This window comes from Molothrus ater, chromosome 14 (assembly GCF_012460135.2).
Source record: "Molothrus ater isolate BHLD 08-10-18 breed brown headed cowbird chromosome 14, BPBGC_Mater_1.1, whole genome shotgun sequence".
Taxonomy (NCBI): Eukaryota; Metazoa; Chordata; class Aves; order Passeriformes; family Icteridae; genus Molothrus; species Molothrus ater.
This window is the reverse complement of record NC_050491.2, coordinates 10,190,802-10,216,176: the sequence shown is the minus strand read 5'-3', so window position 1 is coordinate 10,216,176 and position 25,375 is coordinate 10,190,802. Positions and strand designations below refer to the sequence as shown.

At 45.3% G+C, this 25,375-nt stretch overlaps 1 protein-coding gene across 4 annotated transcripts in view; it reads left to right on the top strand.

The window, feature by feature from the left end:
• The window catches only part of GRIA3 (glutamate ionotropic receptor AMPA type subunit 3), a 144,132-nt gene that overhangs the window by 114,885 nt on the left and 3,872 nt on the right, over nt 1-25,375 (top strand). Inside the window, exons 13-15 of one of the 4 annotated variants that reach the window (XR_008508616.1) lie at nt 7,386-7,633; nt 8,187-8,301; nt 23,754-23,868. Coding sequence is in view for 3 of the 4 variants with exons in the window: in XM_036402005.2 (XP_036257898.1) it covers nt 7,386-7,633; nt 23,754-23,868 (363 nt within the window). In the remaining variant the exon portion in view is untranslated. The remainder of the gene's footprint in view (nt 1-7,385; nt 7,634-8,186; nt 8,302-23,753; nt 23,869-25,375) is intronic. The other 3 variants (XM_036402005.2, XM_036402004.2, XM_036402006.2) reach the window with 3 other exon arrangements.

The following is a 25,375-nucleotide window of genomic DNA, read 5'->3' as shown; positions in this document are numbered from 1 at the left end:
TTTTCTGTCTGGAGCTGAAAACTCATTAGACCTGACAGTGTTCAGATCATGTGCTGGAAATGCCGCTCTCTGTTAATTTATTACGGGCCAAATCCAGAGCAGGGCTGGTTGTGCTGCTCAGTTGCCCAGACAAGACAACTCTGCTGAATATGTCACTGCTGGAAAGATGCCCCTTAGCCTGAAGGCTGACGTAAGCCTCCCTCCAGCCAGCTTGAGTGTGTGCTGCTCCTGCTCCCCGGGCAGACAGACAGACAGACAGGCTTGCCCAGCACAGCTGTCCAGATCCCTGGTATGTGCCACCCAGCCCGTCACCCTCAGCACTGCTTCCCAGGGCGAGCACTGCCCGAGCACTGGCTCTGGCCCTGAGTCGCAGAGGATTTACAAAGGCAGCTTGTCTCTGGAAAAGACTTTCATTTTAATTTCCCAATCAGCATTGCAACAAGGAGGAGTAAAGGCAGCAATAAAGTGAGGAGATGAATGTAGTCTGAAGTTCAGTGTTGTGCCAGGAAAGGGCATCTTAAAATCTTGATTTACATTCTGCTGCTCAGACTGTTACTGACGTGTCAGCAACGTCTGGCTGCAGCCGGAGTGACTCTGCTTGTCTGTGCGAGCAGAGCTCGCTGCAGAAGAGCTGCCTGTTAAAAAGCAGCTACAGCACATCACCCCCCTGCTGCCAAAGGTCACACTTTGAAAAGAACCATGATATACAGAGAGGAAGTCTCAAAACACACCTCCTGAAATAGTGTAGTATTTCTGTAAGACATTTCCTTTTGTAATCAGGCCACTTTCTGTGTCAGGTGTGGAAAAACTAATGATGCTGAAGCCTGGAGGGGCTTTATTAAGCTGCTTCCCCAGCTGTTTGGGTGGCAGCACTGCTGTGGACTGTCCTTCCCCACCATCACCACCTCCACCAGCCTCCTGCTGGACTCCCCATCCCTCAGCCCCATGCAGGGGTAGTCTGCATCTTGGCATAGAGGATTCTAGAGAAAAGCAGCAGCCCAGGGGTTTGCAGGCCTAATCTTTCTGCTCTCTGGGCTTCGTTTGACCAAACTGGGAAAGAAAATTACCATTTCTAAAGCCTAAGTTATCATTTGAGCAATAAACCAACATGACAATGTCTCCCATCATATGCTTGGCTGTAAAATATTATAAGTCACCAGATCACCCTTTCTTTTACGTGTGTGCATGCACTCTTAAAGATTTGTGTGCTCCTACAATACAGACTAGTTTACATGTGCATGCTTGAACCTGGCTTTTCTGTGGCATCCCATAAATTCATAAACTGTGGGTAAAGATTGGTGGACTTGGGGTTTGGCCGTGCTGGAAGACAAATGCCCTGACCTACTTTCTTCTGCCGAGAATGTAATAAAAGCAAGAGGTTCATGTAATGATGGGATTGATTTTTCTGTCCATATAGGTAAGTAAATTGCTGGCATCACAAGTTATCTGTGGCTAAAAGCTGTGACATTGATCTATTAGACTCTGCCCTATGACCTTCAGTAAATGGCATCTCTGCTTTCATGTCCTCTCTGGGGAAAGGGGACTAATGGTGCCCTCTGGCCTTCATGAGACCTATTTTTACTTTCTCAGTAAAGAGCCTGGAAATCTCAGGGAGAGGGACCTTACTAATAATATTTATCATGTTCTTATGTAGCATCATCATTAGGCTGGCCTCCATGTGCTCCAGGGGTGAGATTAGGCTGAGGGCTCCCACCAGTGTCCCTCACTTCCCCCCAGAGGCAGCTCTGCCAGGGATGACTCAACATGAGGCTTAGAGGGAGTGGAAAGGCACCAAACCAAAGCCATATCCAAACAGCAAACACAGTGGTGCCACTCCATTGCAATTTGCCATAGTAGAAGTTCAGTTAAGCAACTGCCTAAACCCTGTGGATATCAGTGGGGCCCAAGCCAGGCAGCAGCAGCAGTACCAAGGCTGTCTCTTGGCAGTTTTTTCATTCCTGTTTAGTAGCTTGCTTTTAAATGGTTCATAAGCTGCTGGACTCATTAGCTGCTGCAGAAGAGCTAATTGCACACATGGAGGAAAAGCAATGAGTGATGATAATGAAGCTATGGTTCACACTTAACTGCCCAAGTTCATTCCAGTGAGGTGTGCCTCCATACAAAGTGAGGTGTGATCTGTAGAAAGGCAGCATGTATTATTCACATTAAATACCTGCACTGATTTTAGTATGGACCGTTGTGTTTTGTATCAGCAACATCTGTCTGACTTAAGGGCTGTAAATCTCCCTTGTTAAGGAGCTATAATGTGGTCATAGGGCCCATGCAGCAGAGGAGAGTGGTAGGTCTGCTGCTTTAGGACCTTTATTGATGTCTCTGCCTACCTTTATGTGTGTGCTGCAGTCAGGATGCTCCACATGCTTTTTTATTTTGCTACACTTTGTTTATCCCTCTTAGTTTTGAAGGCAGAGGTTAAAAAAATCAGTATTACCTGAAATTTCTTGAAGTATGAAACAGAGTTATACAGTTATAAAATATATAACTGGATTTTTAAAATAGCATTTATTTGATTATATGTGGCTCATGACTGGATGATCAACAGCTCTCACCTATAGGAGAACAATTTGAGCTTGACTGCTGGGAAATCACTTCCTGGTCCCTGTCATAAGAAATTAAGGACCATCTTAGTAATTTTTAGTAAAATATCCCAACAGGGTGCACAAGGAGACATTTTGAAGAAGACCTTCAAGCTGTGGAGGAGGTGGTAGGGAGAGTTGAATGTTCTAAAATAGGTAAAGGGCATCTCTGTAACATATTAAACTAGAAAGGAGAAGCGTTGCTTCCTTCAAATACAGCAACCTCACCCCTACTCAGTAGTGGAGGAGGTGACACAATGTCACTTTTAGCAGAAGTGTGAGACAGATGTCTGCAGAGGGGGAAGGGAATTCAGTCGTTGGGAGAAGGCTTCATATTTTAGAGCTAAATTTAACCAATGTCAAGGAATTGTCCAAGGTGTGCTGGGGTCTGCTAGATCTCTAGGTGATTTGGAATGTGCAAAAGTGAAACCAAGGCACCAGGTCTAGCCCAGCTGGAGCCACATTTGTAGTTGCTGGATTGAAGAAATAGATGCAAGTGAGAGGCAAACCTGCCTCCTTCCCTTGCCTGTGTCACTCACCCAGCCCTGTCTGGCCACTCTTTTGGATGCCACCACACACTCTGGCTGATTTTTCATTTCACTGCTGGAGTCAACCACACAGCAAAACTAGGAGAATTAGAATGAAAGACAGTGTTAAAATTGTGGACTGATGGAATTGGCATCTTCTTTTCAAATGAGTGCATTGCTACCCAGAAGAAATGTGTATTTAGGTGCTGATTAGTAACGGGCCAAGTGAAGAGAGTCCTTGGCACGAGAGCTGCTGGCTCTGCTGACATGGAAGGGAGCTGCCTGCACCCTTGGCTGGGGTGTTTGTGGCTTATATTTCTGCATAAACATATCCAAATAAAGAAAAAAAAAAGCCAGCATTATTGACAAAGCAAAGGCCAGTTCTATTTATATCTGCAGTAAGGCTGCGATAATGAAGACGCTTTAATGTGTCTCAGGGCCTAGATGAAACACTGAAAATGTTGCTTTTAAGAAAAAAATTATAATAATATCCCCTTGAAATCCTGAGGAAATGTGGGTGGAGGACTTCTGGAGAGCAATATCAAAGAAATAGGAGTTGCAGAACACAGGGAGTTACTACAGTTATGGGCTTTGAATTGGCTTAAATCTTTGCTTTTAAGTTTTGGGGTTTTTTCCTAAGGATCTCTTTAAAAGTAACACTTTATTGACAGGGAGAATGTTTTACTGCCACTGAACTCTAGCAACAGTGCAGATCTGTCAGACCTTGCCTTACTTAGGAGTGTAAATCCTTTCTCTGTGGTTGCTTCTGCTGTCTGGCCCCTTTTATGGGTGTCAGACTCCTAGGGGGGCTGGGAGAGGCAGTGTGAATCTCTGCAGAGGGGGACAGATGGGTAAGAATGTTCTTTCGACACAGAATTTGGAGCTTTATAGTTTGGAAAGACTTTTTTTTTTCTGAAAGTCTTTTAGGGGCTTCTGGGGTGGTTGGGTTTTGTTGAGGCAATTGGAAAATTGGAAAAAAAAATTTACTAAAAATACCATCTTTCATTTCATCCTGTTGCATCTTTGACCAGCTTTAATCAACTGGTAGTTTCATGGCAGTGAGCAAGTTTAAAATATGGCTCTAGGAGCAGAAAACTATCCCTTTCTCCAAGCAGCCTCATCATAGGTAATTACTTTCACCTTATTAGGAATTTGGGTGAATGGCTGCAAAAATTAGCACTAACCAAGCAGGACTCAATGGCCAGAGCCCATCACATCCCTGGTCCTCTCTCTCAGGACCCCTGAGATCCTCAGCCAATACATGCCTGATGCATTTTAGATTAACCTTTTCCAGTCAACACATGCTTTGTTTGTTTCTAGCTTGAATTTTTGTCTACTTCTACTAGGTCAGATTGCTATACTTATTTAGTTAATTTGATGATAACAAGATATTATGAAAATCCCACTTGGCAGAAGAAGAGGTGGGCAATGACCATATAGAAATGGGAACTGATTTTTAACTACATCATCCAGAAGAGTTAAATGAAGGCAACAGACTAAAAAGCTTAGGCTATTTGTTGAAGTTGAAAAGAGAGCAGGTTTTCAGTTGTAGAATTTGGTTTTCTGAAGCATGAATGATGATATTCACCCTTTGCCCTTGGAGCAGGGAACATGCTTTGTGGACCATGTGCAGCCCTGTGCATGCTGTTGGCACTCACCAGATAACTGTGATTATTAACAATGCACAGATGTACTGGCCATTGCTTTCAGGTAGTCAGGCCAAGTGGAAAGAGTATGAAAGAACTCATGACAGACAGGTACTCACATGTGAGTTAAAAGATTGAAAGGAAAAGAAATTCTGGTTTATCTGGGTAATTAAAGGCACACTCTGCGGAGGAAAACAAGCAAAAGCATTCGTAGTGCATGCACAATTTGGAAGGCACACGACTTCAGCTTGCTGAGAGGTATAAAGAGTAAAGATGGTTTTCTACCTTCCTTTTGTCCTTTGGGTGCCTATTTGCAAATACAAATGGCCAGGTGTGTTTGTATTATTTATGTTAAAAGAAGATGAAGGTTGTAAGGAAGAGAACCTTGAAACTAAGACACGCCAGGATTGCCAGTGCTCCTGCAGTCTCTGTGTTGGCCATCCAGGCTGTTTTATGTTCCCTTTGTGCCCAAGAGAGCTGCACAGGAAGGGCTGGCAGGCTGGCCAGGGGCGCTGCCTGGGACACTGCCTGCACTGCCACCTGCATAGGTGCACAGCTGTCACCTGCTCTGCTGCCCACAGGGCACAGGGAGACACCACTTCTGGTATCCCTGGAATCCCCACAGCCCCTCTGGCAGGTTCCTGGGAGCCATGCAGTGCCCTGGGCAGCTCCCAGCAGGGCAGGAGATGAGGAAATGCACACATCCATTAAGTGGGTTGTTGGAAAAGCAGGAGCACCAAGTCAGTGTGCTCACTGGCACAGTGAGCAGTGATTATCAGGCAGTGATTATCAGGGTGTGGCTATCAGGGTGTTCTGGCTACCAGCCCATGGGAGCCTGGCCCTGAGCCCCGCCCCAGTGAGATTCCCTCCTTGGGCAGGATCCATGGTCCTGCAGTCAGCTGAGGCTTAGCACTCCATGCAGGGGCTGAGCTGCCACACTCCCCACTCAAATTCAGAGCCACTGCCCTCATCTCAGGCTATTCAGTGTTTGCTGTTGCAGGGGAAGGTCAGGAAAATCCAAATTCCTTCTTTCAACTGTGTAAGGACCATTTCATACCCCAGTTACATCCTCTTTGTCCTGATGCTGAGCAAACAAAGCTGTACAGCCCCTCTTTAGTTAGGAGATGCTCTCTCTGACTTGTTTTTCACCCACCCACCACCCAGCCAGCCCCTCTTGATTGTTGTCTCTCTGATTTCCTGTTGTCACATGGGCTGATTTTAATTGGTTTGCATTTTCAGTTGTTTTTCAGTTCATCAGGAAGGATAAAATAAAATGCTGCCCTCCGTGCTCCTCTCTATCCACTGTAGCAGCATCAGCTGAGCGTGTTAATCTGAGGAGCAGTGCAGGCAGGGCTTACTCCCTGTGAAGTGTTTGGAGGCTGGTTGTTAAGCATTACATTATTCAAAATGCATTAAATTGTCCTGGATGAGGAGGAAGCATGTCTCGATCATCAAGCTGATGGACATTAGCAGTCTTCCACCACGAGGTTGCTAAATTTGAACTAGATTTAGCTACTGCCTCCTTCATTCCTATTCTGCAAGGAAAGCTGTGGACAGGGAACTGGCAAGGAATATGAGGCATAAATTCAAGGTACCCACAACTTGGACTGAAAGCCTTATATAAATCTTTGGGATTTCTAGACTTTGGAGAAATGCAGTTGGCATTACTGCCTTCTGTTGACCAAGCAGGAAAGTATAACCGGTAGTCCAGGATACAAATTCTTGACAGTCTGGAGGTGGCTTTGAGATCTGAGGGTGGCTTAAATGTTACTGGTGGGAAAGAGTGAGAAGGGGAAGTAACACATTCCTCAACATTTCAAGGTTTACAAAGCTTGTATGCTGAGCTAGAGGCTGTTAGGTTTTGCTCAGTCTCAGAACAGGGAAATCAGGAAAAAATATGGATGGCTGACAGGCAGTTAACCAGTGATTTTTTCAGCTTACTGCCCATATTTGTATTTGCTGTCTTTTAGGAAATGGGAAACCAAATTTTGAATATTTGATTATTGATTCATAAAAGATTTTGTAATCACTGTTTATATCCCTTGTTTGAGCATCTCTGTTGGCAGCCACTAGAATGTCATGGTCTCCTGTATCATAGACTCGCATTGCCACTGTGAAAAACACACTCCTGCCTTGCTAAAAACTTGTAATAAGCAACTGCCAGCCCTTCCTAGCAGCAGTTAGTGTAAAAAAAAAAAAACAATGCTGAGGATTTGTGTGAAGAGGAGGGGCTCCTTTGGCATCTGTTGGCCAAGATGGATGACCTGGGATTTCTCATCCTCCCTCTGGCTCGGTAGCAGAGCTGCATACAGGCGGATAAACCCAGCACAGAACAGGAGCCGAGGCTGGGACGGGCACACATCGTTGCTCATTCTGAGGCTGCCACTTACTCAGCAATCAGTAAATAAATGTCTGAGATTTGCTTCTCCCTCGCCAAACATTTTGTGGTTTGGTCTTTGTTCAGGGGGGCAGTGTATCTGTTTCCGCGCTACCTTGACTTTTTTGATCTGTTAGCCCTAATCAGTTACAGGGTGTCATTATACCTCTAAGCCAGCTAAGCCCAAGGAGCTCAGTCTTGCCAACATGACTCTTCATTTCCCTCCTTTCATCTCTCCCAGAGGTCAAAAATAGCTGTCTATGAGAAAATGTGGTCGTACATGAAGTCGGCCGAGCCCTCGGTGTTCACCAAGACGACGGCGGACGGGGTGGCCAGAGTGAGGAAGTCCAAGGGCAAGTTTGCCTTCCTGCTGGAGTCCACGATGAACGAGTACATCGAGCAGCGCAAGCCCTGTGACACCATGAAAGTTGGAGGCAACCTGGATTCCAAGGGCTATGGTGTAGCAACCCCCAAAGGCTCAGCATTAAGGTGGGTGGAATAATATAACAATATCCATGTTGTTATAGTATTCCACCTACCCTGATGTATTGTGTTGTCATTTTCTTTCTTGTGGATTTTGAGGTAACTTAAAAGTTTAAAATCTTCAATATTCCATGGAGTTAAATAAGACGGTAAATTATGGTTTCATTTATTTAATGCATCCATTTTTTGTGTTCTCTTCGTGTTGTCCTCTCTGATTGTTTGTTGCTGTTTTAATTTTACAGTTCAATGGCTTTTTCAATTTAAATGGTAAAAGCCAAGTTAACCTGCCATATGTGACGAATGTTAACTGCATGATGTGGTGTTGTTACTTTTTTTCTCAAAGACAATTTCCCCATCCCGCACACTTCAGTTTTGAGCAAATGTTATCCTCCATGCCACCTCCAATATTTAACCCTGTATTTGCTGTACAGACATTTTGATAGCTCCACGTTCTGTGAAATTTTAGCCAATTTGTCCTCTTGTGCTCCTTTTTTTATACGTTACGATTTCCTAAGCATTTGTGCATTTTTTCTTACAAGTTATGTTTTATCGTTTCAAGAAATGCTGTTAACCTGGCAGTATTAAAACTGAATGAGCAAGGCCTCTTGGACAAATTGAAAAACAAATGGTGGTACGACAAAGGAGAGTGCGGCAGCGGGGGAGGTGACTCCAAGGTCAGCCTCAATGTCACCACAATCGGGTACCTTAGCAAAGAGTAATCGGCAAGGCTGTTATTTTGCTTCTCAAGAAAAAAAAAACTCAAAAAGAAAGCAGATGAAAATTATTTCACTAATTGTGGTGGGGAAAAAAACCTCTGTTTTCTTGTTCAGTAGCTCTTTCAAAGAAACAGTCTTATTTAATATCATCAGCGGGTTTGTTCAAGCTTGGAAACCTTATTTAACTAACAGATAGAAAGTTTAGTGCTGGTGGGACCTACGCAGAGTAAGTCAGTGAGGTAACTGTACAAGAAACTGGTGATCACCTCTGGTCACTGTCCCAACCCTTGAGAGCAAGGCTTTATGAGACTTTTTTTGCCAGGACCAGCTGTGCCACCACAGACCTGGGGATGAAAGAGCTCCTGTTTCCTTTGGCCTTTTGGGAAAGTTTTGGAAATGTTGCCTGGAGCATTCAAGCGTCACCTTTTGTACAGCACTGATCAGTCTCCTGCACACTCCTGTGCAGGAGCCCTGTGTCTGTGTTTGACATGCCTTTGATACAGATGTGGACTCAAATCTGGCTCCAGTGGCAGCCGTGCCAGCCTTTTACTGCCTTCTGCTGAGCTGAGGCTTCCCCCAGCCTTCCAGGCAGCCTGTACCTCACCTTCACAAAGTTACTTCAGTGAGCTCATGTATTGCAAATGTTAACTAGTCTGCTTTCCTCCTGCCAACTTTGCCCTGTAGGACTGGCAGTCCTTTTCTGCAGTCTTTAACTCAGCGAGGATAAGCTATAGCTGGAGTTGGCTGGGTGTCGTTGGTCACTGTGGGTGCAGGAATTACCAAGAAAATTAATTTAAATGACATTGTTATACTGAGAAGTACTGAAATTCATTTTTATAGTGACACTCTCCTACATCTAGTAAAACCAGATCTTTAGGGAGCAATAACTCCTAATCTCTCCAATAAAAATGCTTCAGATTTGGTCCAAAATCAATAATAACAGTAAACTGCAGTTTTGGACAATTACTGCAAATTACTGCTACAATCTATTCATAAGAGTTGCATACAGTTGGCTATATAGGAAATTGCTCAGCTCGTCATGTCTACTGCTAGCAAAAGCCACTGTGTAATATTAAAGGAAGGAAAAGCTCTTGAATTTGGATTGATTTAGTAGCTGGAGGTCTGCAGTGCTCAGCAGCAGCCTGGAGATGAGCACAAGCTTTTTTATGCTTTTTAGCTCTGCTGCTCATCCTTCACAAAACATTTTTATATGTCATATTTGCCAGTATATTACATGTTTAATATCCTCCTGGGATCCAGCACCTCATTGTCTAATGCTGCCTCCCTGAAAAAAAACTCTTCATACAAACCAGCTTCAATGAACTTCATTGCTTCAAGTTCATTGAATTAAACCCAGCCAATAACACTTACAGCCCTAAGGAAACTAAAGAGGGCTTTTTAAATGGTCACAATTAGGGCAGGGCCATCCTTCTATTTTTGCTTGTGCTGGAAGATGTTTTGCAAAGAGCAGTGCTCTCTATTTGGCAGGCCCTTGGCCCCGTCAGGCAATGTTGAGGGAATGGAGTCTGGGGTAACATGAGTTGGTACTCAGAGAAGAGGGAAGGGGAGCAAACACAATAATGTGTGTTTTGCTGGTTTAGTCCCAAGTGATGTCTTTCTGCAGTTGGTTGTAACACACTGTGGTGAAGGACTTGTTTGAGCTAGTCACCAGCTCTTGGGGCACAGCTCAGCTGGCAGAAGTCCCCAGAGAGGAGACCATGGGATGGAGAAGACCTCCCGCAGAAGACTAAGCTGAGAGGTGGGGAAGGGGTTAGTGGCTGTTTCTAGAGGTGTGGTAAATCAAAGGGCTTTTTTGTTGCAAAGTGGCTCTTCCTTTGAGGTAGTTCTGTAGGTCCTGAGCCCTGCAGACTGCAGTGTGGCTCCATTGCTGCAGACAGGCAGAGCCTTCGCAGCACATCCCCATCACTGGCCAGGCCCTGCCCCAGCCCAGCAGGAGCCCCACTGCCCTCTCAGGAAAGATGAGTTCTGGTGCTGCCCCTTGTGCACTGCAGCTCCAAGAGTCTTGCTGGCCTCTCTCTCCTCACTGTCCTCCCACCAGAAGCTGCCCCCATCATCTCATCCCATCTCTCCAGTTAATTGTTTATATGAGCACGGCTTCATTTGTAGATCATTCAGAGGAGTCACTGCAAACTGTTATTTTTTTCCATTTTACCTTAAAGGAGGTGGCAGCTGGGGGAATCAGGATGGGGTGGTGAAGGTGCCTGAGGTGCAGATACAGACCTTGCCCTCCATCTCAACCATTGCTCACTTGGGGCAGCTCTCTCTACTGGCTGAGCTGACAGACTCCTCTCTCAGCTTCCCCAGTAGAGACCCAGGCTTGGGAAATCGCTGCCCCCAGTCGGCAATCAGCCACCTCCTGCCTCCTGGCAGTGGGTTGTGCAATGGGTTGTGTGTAGATGTGAGTCATGGCAGACTGCTGGTGCCGGTTTCTTAAGCTGAGTTCCTCTGTGACTGATACTTTAGCTGTTGCTGAAAGCCAGAGGTGAGTATGAGCCTGTTTGCTTGTGCCAGTGCCCATCGTTGTACTGCAAAGGACCCGGCCACCCTCCCCTGCTCGTGCTCCCTGCGCTCTGGCATGCGGTGTGCCCGTGCTCTGAGAGGAATCGTTCTGAGTTGTGAGTTTGTCTCTTGTTACCCTATCTCACCGCCTCTGGAAAATTAAACAGTGACTTCCATTTTCACAAGGATTTTGGGTCTTGCAGAGGGAAAAAGAAAAGGTATTCAATTGGCTTTCTGCAGACATTGAATCTCTTGGTTTACAGAGTGCAAGGTTAGGCCTGTGGTCATTCCATGCTCCTGGAATTCACTCGTAATTCAAGACTGAAGAGATTGTGCCATTTTAATGAGTTTGTTTTAAGGCTTCAGCTGACATATGTCTTGTTTTCAGTGCTACCAGTCTGTGCCAGTGCTGGTGTGGAGCAGAGGGTGCCAGTGTTGGTACTGCCCTGGCAAACGGAATGACCCAATTTCAGTAGTGGTCCTTATTTAACAAGTCTGAAGGGGAATATGCTCCATCCATACATAATTTCTCTGGGATGCATGTCAATACATGTGGGCTGACTTGGCTGATGCAGACATTCTGGTACGTGCATCAAAACTCATTCACTTAGCTCTCCTAAATGAGCTTGAATTTAGTTTCATGGCAAAATTATTCTCTCTTCAAATGCTCTTATACATGCAAGCTGAGTTCTCAATCATGAGAGAATACAAAATAGCAGTTGTAAAAAAAACATATTCCAGGAAATATGTTGCAGTGTATTACAAGTTTGGAAACTAATTATTTTGTTTATTATACAGTCCTATAATCTTGGAGCTGAGTTATGGCTGAATAGGGATTTAACAAGAATCAGACAAAAGGGGATGCAGATGGCGGTCACAGCCTGAGTGACTTAAGTGAAACTAATTATTCAGTTGCATAGGAACAATTTCCTGCTAAGATAAATTTCCAAAGTTCTGCTGTTGATAAATTTCTTGTATTCTTATACCTTCATGGTAACATTTAATGACAATCAACGTGGAAGGAGAATGTTTGAATGCAGCTTCTCATCAACTTTACCTGCCAAGATTCCCTGCTAATTATTTGACTTAATTTCTTTAATATATTCTTTCTTAGGCTGATATCTCTTTTGGACTACATCAGAGAAATGACATACAATGTAAATTATTTCATTTTCCAATTGTTTCTTTTTAATCATAGAATTACTTTTCCAGTGTGCTAGTTGAGTTCTGCCCTCAGAGCTGTGCTCCTACAATATCCCATTCCCAAGATCTTCGGAGCTGTGAGTGTGGCCATTAGCAGATGGGATCTGTTCCCCCGTGTCTGTGTGCTGTTTTGGTTTGATACATTTTCAGCACAGCCGTTAGCATTTGCAGCATAATTTTTTTAAGTGGCATATTTTTAGAAGAAATCTGTTATGCTTTATTTTAGATGATACCTGATGCCTAAAGAGCACCATTGCCAAACACGTCGTGCATAAAAAGAACATTTGGGGAAATGGCTATCTTAAAAAGATGCAGCACGATTTATTTGAGCCATTTGTTTGAAATTATGTTCATCAGCATGAATTTCCTTGTCATCCATACTATAGGCCTGTGTTATGAGCTGGAAAAAGATAAAATGGCTGATCAGAGCCAGTGACAGTAACACAGAGCTAATTCATGCTCAGAGCTGGGAAAGTAATATGAAATTACTGTATTGTGCAAATTAGTGACAAAGCAAAATAATGCTTTAAAAGGAAGACACCAGAATATTGGTTTAATTGACAGCTATTACTTTATAGCATATTAAGAAATAATACTGTGTATGTTTTGTGGCAGTGATGAAGTCTTAATGCTCTAGGAGTTCATTGGAGCATCTCAGAGCACTGCTAAGGAGGTCAGAGAACCTGCTCTGGTTTGCAGAAACAGCGGTGCTGTTGTGCAGATTGTTGAGGGTATTTCCCTGGAGATGGAACTGGGAGAAGCAGCACAATAATTTGGGAAGAGTAGGTTGCCTATGCTGGAAAGGAGTTGGTGGAGTCAGAACCACTGGTGTCCAAGAATTGGAACTGTTTAGTTTTGCCAGTATAACCTTTAGCATCATGGAGACTGTCTTTGCTTCCTTGCCAAAGCCAGCTCAAGACCTGAGTGTGCAAGGAGACCTGTTTGTGCAGCATTAATTGTGGCAGACCTGGGGCTCCTGCCTGGACGCCATATCCTGCCTTTATGGCCACAAGAAATCTTAAAGACTTGTTAATTATGCACTCCTTTTGATAATATCTGTGGTGCTTAACAGTTAATTTCCATAAATTGTTTACATGAGTCATTTCTCCTGCACTGTAAGTATCAGTATGGGAAAAGTCAAGGCAGAAGGCTTTGTGGTACTGGAAAAGGAAAAAAGGAAAACCAACAGCTGGAAGTGGAGCTCCCAACAGCAGGAGCAGGGCCCTTCCTTTGTATGTCTCCCTGGGGGTCTGGGCTTGGTTGTTTCTCTTTAATACTAGCTGCTGTCATTTAACATACAAAGGGAAAAGTAAATGCCTTTCTTCTTCTTCAAAGTGACTCTAACGTTTCAGCATTCTGCTCACGTGGACACAGGCACTGGTGCTGCTCTGTGGATTTCTCTGTGCTGCTGGCACTGTAACCATGGGCTGAATGCCTCTAGCTTTTGTACACAACGTAGCTGTTCCTCGAATGTCTTGTGGACTAGCCTTTGGACTAAGCAGCACCCACCTGCAGCCTGCTGAGAAGCCAAGAGCAGGAGTCACAGAAGAAGCCGTTTCAAGAGGAAAATAAAGATGGGGGGAAATGGATGTGCCTAGAGACAAGAGAAAGAGAAGGTGAGGGGATAGCCAGCATGCAAGGTAAGTTGAGTCTCTTGCTCATACCATCCAGGTTAGAAAAGACCCAAGCAGTGGCAGGAAAGGTCCATGCTGCTCTCTCGATGTTGTAGGTTTGAGCGCGATGTTGGGCACCTGCCCTCCTTTGCTCTTCTTCCATTCTCTCACCACATCTGTACCTCAGGTATCGGGCACTGCTGTGAACGAGCTGTAGTGACTTGCTATGGCTTGTATTTCCTAATCCAATCAGCCTGTATTATTGCATTAGCACTTGGCACTTCTCTTAAATTATGATCCTGTTAGTACAGAGTTTAATTTGTTTGAGCTACATTTGTGAAACATGTAAATATTCTTTCATAGAGACCTGCTGCTGTCAAACACAGGCTGCAGACTCTGCGGAGAGCAGAAGAACCTGCAGCCTCAGCTGGTAACACATGTGGCTCTGTAGAGGTGTGCACAGTGTCTGTAGATGATACAATGACATCATGCACTCAAACAGCCTAATTTAAAATGTATACCTGGTGACCAAAGGAAAAATGCTTCACATTCCACAAGGATAAACTGGATGCTCCAACCTGTAATGGCAGGTTACTCCTCTCACTAATGGAGACTATATCAAAGTTCTGTTATGGACAACTATTGCAGCTACTGAGTGCTCAGCAGGAGTTAAATCCATCAGCTGGCAGCGAGGGAGCTGCAGCCCCAGGATGCTCCTCACCATCACTCAGGACCCCGGGGCCTTGAGCAAAGGGAACTGCTGCTGGCTCTGCTGTTGAGGAAAAACAGCATCCTCTGCCAGGGGATTTATTGCTCTGCCTCCAAGCACTACCCCAGCCATCAACATGCAGCATATTTCTTAGGTGGCTGGGGGATATATAGGGCTTGAGGTGCTGAGTTTTAAATTTTCTAATTGTGCAAGCTCTTTGTCTTTCCCAGCTAGATGGCTTTCCCTTTTATCCCTTCCTCTGCCCACCCATAAAGCATTTCAATCCCTCAAATGTTGACTCTTGGAAATGTGCAGCTGCTGGTAACACGGGGCAGGGGAAAAGTGGTGTGGGTCTGAAATGATAGCAAAGAGCAACCAAGAGCTCATTATTTAAAAAAGAAATGCCCAGCGCTTTTTGCATTTTTTCATTGAATATTGAATGTTTAGTGTGGAATACCAAAAATCACTTTTTGAGACAGAAGGTAGGTAGTAGTGATTGACAAGAAGGAACAGGGATTGACCATGTGGGTTTTTGCCTGTATTTTCAGGGCTCTTCACTCCTCCTTGAGGTACCAGGCAACTGTAGTGTTTAAACAAACATACTGGGTTTGGATAACGAGCCCAAGCAAAGTCTTCCCCATCCCTCAGTGTGGGTGTGTCACAAAACATGAAGCCATGGCACAGAGACATGGCTAAATTGGTAAATTGCAACAGGCAGCTGGATGATCTGATCTGAGCAAGGGCAGAGCCCTTGGACGATGCACTCACCCGCAGGTTTTGTATCTATTCAGAAGTTATTTCAGTAACAAGATCTGACAAAAAGTCCATTCAATAGTTACAGATCAGGCTGGGATTTATACAGCTTGGGGGAATAAAGTGCCTTATTTGATTTAGATGGGTCTTTAACCTCGAGCTATGCCCTCTAGAGAGTAGTGCTGGACTTGGTGTATCTTCCTAGATTGTTTCTATCTTTATATTTTAATGATACCAAGATGGTTGTTAGTGATATTTTTTATGGTATCCTGTCAAATTAAGCAGAGAGCCTGGACTTGATTTCTGCCTTTGTCAGTCCCTGCACAGCCCTGTGCCTGTGCAGGCTGGCTCAGGGATGCAGCAGTGGCCACTTGCCTTCTGGCCCTCTCAGCTCCAGTCAACAGCACTGGAGGCTGCATTCAGCATCACCTCCTCTCCTCCTGCCAGCAGGGCAGGGAAGACTGGTGGTTCTGTGTGATGTGTAGGAGTGAAGGATTTCTCTGCTTGGCTGGAAGCACTGCCAGGCAGTGGTGCCATTGTTCAGGGTCACACTGAGGGTAGCTCAGTTGGTCAAAGCAGGGTGCTAATAAGACCAAGATTGTGGGTTCAATCCCTGTATAGACCTTCAATTTCAGAGCTGGACTCACTGGTCCTTGTGGGTCCCTTCCAGCTCAGAATGTTTTGTTATTCTGTAATCTCTGTGGTCTTCAGGTATTTGCCTCTCAGAGCATGGTAAATGTGGCGTGTCCCACACGTCACAGCAAGCTGCCCTCTGTGCTTTCACTGAAGTTAGGAGGGAGTAGCCAGTGACACCAGCAGGAACAATTAATTCAGTGTTTTCAGTAGTTTTGTCCAAGAGGATTTTAGGAAGCGTTTTGGATCTAGAAAATGCTTACTTGTTTGTATCTTATTCTTCTTGCCTTTCTCTGACACTGTGAGGTGGATTTTAGAAACCCAAGTGTTTAACATCTGAACTCTCTGATGTTATAATGGTTTTGGTTGGGTTGAGCTGATGTCAGCAATCCCAGGGATGTTCATAAGGAGCAGCTCTGGTCATAAGGAGCAAAGGAAGACATTTCTTGCTGTAAAAGTGAGAGTGCTCCAAATATGTCAGATTCCTAAACTAAAAGGATTAGGCAAAACCAACAGAGATTATTTAATTATAAAACAAGTTTATTATTATTACTTAATGATAAACAAGTAAAAAAACACTTTATAATGTACTAATCAAGATGTGGTACCACCATGGACTCTCACGTCCTTCACACCACTGAGATTTGGACAGGAGGGTAATGAGCCCTTTGCAGAGGCTGAGCCCTTGGTCTGACCGTGGGGCTGGGCCAGGTCAGAACTCTGATGCAGAGGGAGGATGTCACCTTTCATTAGGAAGGACAAATTTGGACTCTTAGGAGGGACAGATTTTCCAGAAGCCTCCTGTGGCTTTATGTTGCTCTGATGCCACAAATCAGCAATAAATCTGGCCTAGCCAGATACTAGAGCAGATTTACAGCTGCTCTGTGCCATGCAGTGTGACACAGCCAGAGCCTGGGGTTGTCTTTGGCACTGTGATTTCGCTTTCTCCTGTGCACCCAAAGGACCAGTACCAAGTACAGGGAATCACAAACAGCTTTGCTGTAAGTGCTGCATCCCAAGGGATGTGTGCCTGCATTTCCATGACACTTCTCTAACCAGAGGAATTGGTTGTCTGCTGTTGTACTGCTGGGAAAAATGAATGAGGGCATGTTGGCGACACACAGGATTGTGCATTGTGGTAGCTGCAGTGTTAAATACAGAGGGAGGTCTGTTAGCCAAGGACAGTTCTGGTGACCATATTTGCTGTTTGGAGCCAGCATCCATCTGCTTTTGTGAGAAGGATCCCCACTGCCACTGGCCTTAAATTGCTTTGCTTCACCTCTAAATGAACTCTGTATTGCTGGGTGAGATGGCCCACGTCCCTCCACAGTGCTGCTGGGGACATGGATGCCCTGGCCAAGTAGCCCTGCAGAAGCCTGTGGAGCTCTCCTGTGCAGGGGCCACTCCTGAGCAGTGAAGCTGCAGTGGTTGGAGTTCTTGCCCAGTGTTTGACATCTCCTGAGCCAGCCAGGCATCCCTCCCTGGCTGAAGTGCTGATCAGGTCTGCTGCACCTTGTGCTCTGCTATCGTGAGCTACAGCCCCAGGCACACAAGAAAAGAGGATGTGTTCAAGACCAGAGAGGAGCTCTCAATGCTGAATGTTATTCTGGCCTTCCTTCAACTTCATGGGTGATTTCTTTATGCTCTACCCCCAAAAAAGCTATGTTTGGATTCTCAAGATGCTGCAAGCAACACTGTTGTGAAAATGCCACACTGTACACCTGTTACTCTACAGAAAATCAGGAACCAGCTGATGGTGAGTGAAGGAACACTTGCAGCTGTAAAACCCAGGTAGTGAGAGGTGCCAGGACAGTCCATGCACTGCCCTCCCCATCCTGTGCCACCCCGAGGAAGCCCTTTAACTGGTGCTTTGAAGAGCCTTGCTTGTTGCACCTTTACTTTGCAGCTTGCTTTCCTGAAAGATTGCATCTAAAACTTGTAAATGAATTCTGAGCAATGGTTTGTCTGGTTTGAAAGGAGCAGCGTGCCGTCTGCCGAGTTCATTCACTCTCCTTGGCAGTGATTGGGTTTGGGTATAACATTTATATTACATCCATTAGAGCATGGAATGGGATGTGAATTATCCAAAGCTGTTCCAATCATCACTTAAATCTTTTTTAGATTGCAAGTAATAAACATAACTACAGTGTTGCTGAGACTTCATGCCACTCAAACACCAGTTAGACAGAGCTGAAAAAAGTCTGCAGATTATTGGGTAAGTTGTTCAAGTCCTAAAGTGACTTCTGTTCACATTTCTCACCTCTAGTGGTCATTGACTCCTTGTATCACCTGCTGCAACTTTGAGGACCAACCCAAACACTGGCTGCAAAGGCACTGGCATCTTTCCTGGAAAATGGCCCTTTCCTGGCAAGATCACAATGTTCTTTTCACAAATTAACAGCGCTTTTCCAAGAAACTGCTCAGATTCTTCACTGCAGTCCAAGTTCCTTCAGGAAGGGGTCCTGTTTACAGCACTAGCACACAAACATGATGGCCAATAACTGGAACCCACCTGCCAAAAGGAGCAGCCTAGCCAGCCTTTGCAGTCATCTGTGGGACTGCAGCCTGCTGGGCATGTGTCTTCAGCTGGTAGAAGTTAGTGATGGCAGGAGGTGGAACATCTGGTTTGGGGTTATCTTCTTTAAACAGGTGCAGGTGAAACCATGACAATTAACCTAAAAAGCCATTAATCACACCACTAAAAACCTGTTATGATTTATAATTTGAGAGGGTCAGAAGTTCTACCTTCCCACTTTCAGGACTAATAAAGATCTACTTCGTCGATGATTAATTTACTTGTCTTCTACTTCAAGCTTGTTCTGGCCAGAAAGAATGGAAAGAAGTATTATAACACCACCAGTTTTTTCAGTGGAGATAACATTTACTGCAACTAACCTGAAACTGGGGCTTTGGTAAGAGGAGGCAAGCCAAGAAATCCCTCAGACAGGTAAGGCTGTCTCAAAGAGAAGAGGAGAGAGTGGATGGCCTCTGAGTCATTGTGCCTCTCTCTTTTTTATATTAATTGCATTAATAGAAGATGGGTAATAATGAAATATAAATGTAATAAATGCTTTGCAAAGAACACATAGCAGCTCCTTCTTCTGAGAAAGAGCATCTGCATGGTGAACATACTCAGCCTGGAAACAATGCCATGTTTTGTACAGGATCAACCTGCATGACAAAGTGTTGTAGCACCTCCTGAATTTGAGGAAGAAATGGCCCAAGTTTTTAAATTGAACCTGAAACTTTGGGGATGCAGCTCAGGGGTGAGATTCTAATGAGTTTGTTTTTCAAAAATCAGTTCTTTCCATCAGTATCATCCTGTCCTCTGGGACCACCAGCAGCAAAGGGTGCAAAGAGCTTCTGGTTCTGGTGTCCTGCACCCAGATGGGCTGAAGCGCAGCAGGGCGGAGGCCCCAGGGCCCCACAGCAAAAGGAAAAGGAGGTCCCCTTTGGGATGGTGTCATATTAAATCTGGAAAAAGGCTGGCACAGCTTGTTTTGTAGCCGTAGCTGATGGCTGAAGAGGGGAAGGTTATGCTGCCAGCACCTGAACGGAGTCTCCTAACAGGGTGGCAGAGAAACAAAACAGCTGAAACACCAATAAACCCCACTTCTGTCAAGGTATAAAATCGTGTTTGTGGCAGTCTCTGTAAAGCCTATAAAACAGGTGGGCATTGATCTTACAGTCATGCTGCTCTTAAAAGAAACAATCATTGCAGATGGCTTAATTCCCCTCTAAGGGCAATACTATCCTTTATGAGGCTCCTGGTATTGTTTCTCTAAACTGAAGTCTTCCAATCATTTGTAGAAAAAAAATCTTAGCAGGGTTTGGTAAAGCTGCCCAGGAGAACCAACCTCATAGGTTTAAGCCTGTATGACTCAGATCATACTGGATGAAAAAACAAAAGCAAGGAAACAACAAAATCCTTCAGTTGTGGGAAGGAAGAAAAAGACTGCAAGTTTCTGGACAAGAATACCATCCTGTGGAATCCAAAATGCTGACATCCCAATCCAGATGGCCTCATCTCATTTTCTTGGCATAGAGAGCACAACAAGGGAACACAAGCTCTCAAACCTCTGAACATTTTACTTTTATCAAAGCAACCAAGCTAACAGAGAGAGGTCTGGAAACCACACAGGGGAGATGAAAAAGAATCCCATCAGAAATTAAAGCATGGAAAAACAGTGGAAACCACCTAGGAAAGGGCTGAGGACTTCATAGAATATCCCATACAGCTCAACAACAGAAACATAATAAAAAAAAAAAAAAACAAAACAAAAACAACTGGAAAGCACAAAAGTATCTCAAGAAAACTACAAGGAAATTGAAGTCCTTTGAGACAGAGCCCCAGAAAATGAGGAAATCATCCTCTGAAGTGGACAGTGAGAGAAGCAGGTGGCTGGTGACACAGCCTTCCCATGGGACCCAGACAAGCCATTTAGTGTCTCCATTCCTCTGCCTCTGAGGCAATTCTAAATATCCCCCCTCAGTCAAGCAGTCCCAGGAAAAGCAATGACAAATCCCCTTCCTGGACCCAGCAGCCACCACTCCTGGAAGAACCTTGCAGTTGCCCCTCTAACAACCATCAGAACACTTTGCAGCTTGGTGGCCTTGGGCTGGCTGGCCCAGGCAGGGTGCTGGCACTGCCCAAGGACCAGCTCAGTGTGAGCTGAGGGTGACACAGAGGATTTGTGTTCCATGGGCACTGCTGAGCACTCAGTGAAAAATGCCAAGATCCAGACATGGCTCTCTGCACCTCCATCAGAATCTCAGCCAAAGCCATGACTGACTCTGACTGTTAAATTGAACCAGGCTAGACAGCTACTCAGAGATGAGCAATGGGAAAATGTGTCAGCAACAAGGCTCACTTTCCAATATATCTACTTAGCTTGGGAATTTGGGATTTGAGGAGTCCGTCCTACACCTGCTCATACTGCATTCCTGAAGTGCTGGACCAGGGGTTGCAGAGGCATCATGCCTTCTCCCACTATAAGCTTTCTCAAATCCTGCTGCAAAAGAAACAGCTCATACATTGGGAGGTTTTGGGATTTATTTCCTGGAAGCAGGCAAAATTGTTCCTTAGGACTTTGATGAAACCAAATCACCTCTCTCCTACCCAGGCTGAGGGAATGTGGTACCTCACCTGGCAAACAGGACTGTGACAAATGATAATGAAAACCCCAGTTTAGGCAAATTCCCATCTGTTTAGTTAAGATAATTTTAGTTTACTACTTTTTCTTTTTTTTCTTTTTTTTTTTTTTTGGCAGTTGCGTGTGCACAATTAGCTGCAATCTTGGCTTAAAAAAAATAAAGCACCCTAATTAGCATATTAAGCCTCCTCATTTCCCAATACTGTATAATGTTGTGAAAGCTAATCTATAATGTATTGGATGTTATGCAAATTCTCAGTACTCCGTATGGGGTTTACAAAGGCATGCAAATTAAAAATAGTGTTTGGAATAGGACTGGGGGGAGGGGAAAATTTGCACAATAAAATATGCAGGTAGGAGGAAAGGTGTTTATAACCTTCTTCCTATTGTTTGTGTATTCTCAGCTGCACAATGCTTTTCAAAGCTGAGAGATGTATTGCATAAAATCTCTCCAAATTGGATAGTTTTTAAATGAAATTTAAAATGAGAGGACTGTTCTCTGAGCAATAATTCACCCTGCTCTCTGCTGGGACTTGTAAGGGGAAGGTAAAGGCACCGAGTTTTCACTGGCTGGCATTGCAGGCATGCACAGCTGTTCGTAGTGTGTTTGTCCGGGGGTCACCGGGGGTCTCGGCACAGCCCAGCTGCCCAGGAGGGTCCGTGGTGGTGGCTTGGCCAGGACCTGGCTGCTGCCCATCGGTGTAACCGAGAGGGGCAGGAGTGTTCCCTGCCCCCGGGGTGGTGGCAGGTCCCGGGGCGTGCTTTGATCCCGTTCATGTTTTCACAGCCCACCTGCAGGAGGATGCGGGGGAGCTGCAGCACAGCTGGCTTTTTAGGATGCCTCTGGCTCCTGGTGGAGGAGCTCAGCCTGCTGCCAGTGCCGGGCCAGCAAGCACGGTCTGTCTCATGTGGCTTGTCACTGCCACCCGTTGGCTGTGTCCAGCTGAGTGTGTACAGCCAGATCTGATTGATACTTAATTAGATTACAGCTGCTGCTTAAAAATAGCCATTTTATAAAAATAAAGTCTTGGCTGGTGTCAAACTGAGCCCTGTGCAGGCCAGGAGTGAGCGGTGCTGCCTCTGCCTGGACAGCCAGGCAGCTCTGCAGGCAGGTGCTGGCAGTGCTGCCACTGGGACCAGGGGTTGTCCCCACCTTGCTGGCTTTCCCCTGCTCTTGCCTCCCTGCTGGCCTGGTGACACTACACAGGGTCATGTTGGAGCAGCCATGGAGCATTCAGCTCAGGAGCTCTTGAATACAATCATTTTTCTCATGATAGCCCACAAGCTTCCTGGGCTTGGCTGCCACCCTCCTGCCAAAGAGCACGGAGCATCTCTGAGAGCAACTCTTCCCAGCATCAACCACCAACAGTCTCACAGCCATCCCAAAAGCAGCTTCTTGGCAGATGAGGGAACAGGGACTTTTCTTTACCTGCTACTTCTTCCAGCATCTTGCCCTGCCCCAGGCATTGCAGGGCTCAGCCATTCCTGTTGCTCAGAGTTGTGAGCCCTCCCAGTCTGGGGATGTTTCCCTAAATGCCAGTGTGCAATTTAGCTTCTATTTAAGGTGTTTTGTATAGATCTTGCTGCTCTTTCTCCTGAGTCTCTTCTGCTCTGCAGAGAATCAGACACTTAGGGCAGTGGTAGGAGAAAGGCAGAGAGCAGCAAAGCCGGACATGAGGCTGGCACTGGGGGAGGCGTGGGCATCTCCTGTGTCTCCTCTGCTGACAGCAGGCCTGAATGGACCCAAATCAGGCTGTGCACATGTCTGCCTAGTGCCATCCTGTGCAAAGTGGCACAGCATTGCTGGGAATAAGAACCCAGCCCTGTACAGCCGTGGAGCAGGGATCAGAGCTGTTCAACCAGGAGCAGGAGCTGATGTCCCTTACACAGGGAGCCTGTCTGATGGAAACAGGCAGGAAAAAAACCAAGACTTCACACAAGGAGGAAGTGGAAATGACAAAACCTAACTGAGAGCTCCTCAGGTGCTGCTTTCCCACATGGAAGGGCAGATGAGCTCAGCCCCCCTGGGCTGTGGGCTCTTGGCAGCACGAGTCAGCAACTCCATTTATCCTGCCAACATTTCCCACCCTGGGCATTTCCATATTCATCAGTTTGCTTCATAGAGGTCTGCATTTGCTTATTTTCTGCTGCAGTTCCCTGGACGGGGGGAGTTGGAGATGCAGCATTCCAGGGAGTGCAGCCGAGCGCGGTGCCTCCGAGCGCAGCCCCTGCAGCGCCGGCCGCGGGAGCTGGAGGAGGCAGCGCGGGGGAAAGGGCTGTGATGGCCACAAAATCCTGGAATGGCTGCAAAATCCTGTGACAGCCACAAAATCCCCCTCCAGGGATCCAGCCTGGGGGTTTTTGCTTTGCAGATGTGCACAGAGAGCCGCCGGGCACGGGGGCTGCTGGGGATCAGGGGCTGCAAGCGTTGTTCCACCATGGGCAGCCACAGTGGCCGGTGTGGGGGCTTCTGTCTGTCTGTCTGTCTGTCAGTGCAATAGGGGGGCCCTGCTGGATCAAACCCACCCAGATGTGTAAAGCTACTGCAAGTGCCTGTGGCACACCAAAGTGGGAGATTGGCCTTGCTTTGTTTCTACTGCCTTCATTTAACAGTGAGTGCCGATTACTCAAAGCGATATGGGCAGGACCTGGTAATGTAGAGATGCTCTAGCCTTAACTTAAGGGGATGATCCAGTTGCCTGCAGTGTAAATACTTTTTGGCCAGGAACCCTGCTTTATCGCTTTGTATAGTTTTAAAGTAGTTTAAAGATTGAATAACATAAAATAACATAATATAATGTTATTTATGTTATTTCCCACGTGAAGAACTCCTGTAAACCTTGCAGTATTGAAACTCAGTGAACAAGGCATCTTAGACAAGCTGAAAAACAAATGGTGGTACGATAAGGGTGAATGTGGAGCCAAGGACTCCGGAAGTAAGGTCAGTCGCTGAAGGTCTTTTTGTACTGATTAGCAATCACATTTTGACCCACTGTTTGTTTATACCAAGAATGACTTTCAAAAATTGCTATTTACATTTTGAAGGTTGAAAGAAAAGAGTAGAAAAAAATAAGTAAGTCTCAGAACATGACAGCATTTTTCTTATGTGCAGTAGCAGACTGTAGTTGTAAGTATATTTCACTGTGTGAGTATTTTGCTAGAAACATGCTAAGAGAAGCCCCCAAAGCCTCCCAAGCTGGTGTCTTTATTTAAATGTGCAAGTTTCAGCACGGTCACTGTCTATTATTCAGGCCAGCATCTTTTCTTATTTTTATTGAAAAAGCCCATTTTTGTTTCAAAATTATTACTTAAGTTCTCTACATGTCAGTTTGGGAAACGGTCACATGCTTGCTAAGGGCACAAATTTTTAGGACAGACAGCTGATAAGGAAAAAACCTTTCCTGCCCTATTTGCCAATTCATTTTAAAATTGGTTGGATTTAAAAAAAAATCTAGAAATACTAATGGTGAATCATTACCTAAATATTGTATATTCTTTTTTATACTGCTTTGAACCATTTTGCTGCTGTACTGTCCTGTCATCCACCAGCTGTGCTGTGGGGCTGTCCAGCCTCATGCAGGACCACTGTAGACCCCAGGGCAGGTCCCACCCCTGAGATGGATTGGCTCAGTAGCTGCACACTTAAATTGTAGGGAATATTTATTTACACCATTCAGTTGAAAGGAGGACTTTTATTTTTTATGCTTATAGACCCATTGGGGAGAAAAACTCTGTAAAAGTGCTGGGCTTGTTGGAGTGAAGGACATTTTCAAAGGCACCAAGAGGAGGAGGAATCCAGCTCCAGCTGAAATCGGTCGCAGTTGAGTGCCTAACTCCTTTGGTGCCTTTGGAAGTGCTCTCTGTAATCATTCAAACAGAAAACTATAATTTCAGAGCACCCTTTCAGTGCTGGAGGACAATTTCAAGTTCTGGCGAAGCCAATAATAAAATTTCATTGATTTCAGTAGGACTGGAAGTTGCTTCGGGCACAGCCCAGTAGCTGTTGTGTCAGATAAATTTGGGATCATGGGATATCTAAATACACAGCAGCTGCCAAAGGGAAGTGTGATCAAAAAGAGGTATAAATGATTAAGATCTTTAGTGTAAATGGCAGCTTGTTTGCTACAACCACATGTATCCAAACTGTCTGTGAAACACACAGGCACTTACAAGGTAAATCATATTTCACTCTGACTACATGCAAATTCAGCTCTCCCTAGAGAGAATCGTTAACTGAGCTCTGTCAGCAGTGCCTTCTCTGGGCACAGACAAGTTTCTTTGGCACCTGCCCGTCCACCTGGGCCAGTGTGGTGTGGCAGCCCAGCCAGCTGTGCCAGCCAGGAGCTGTTCCTGCCCACAGCCACCCAACCATGCAGCAGCAGAAGGGTTGCAGCTCTATTTAATCCCATTCCATAACCTTGTTTTAAAAAATGCAAGCTTCTCCCCCA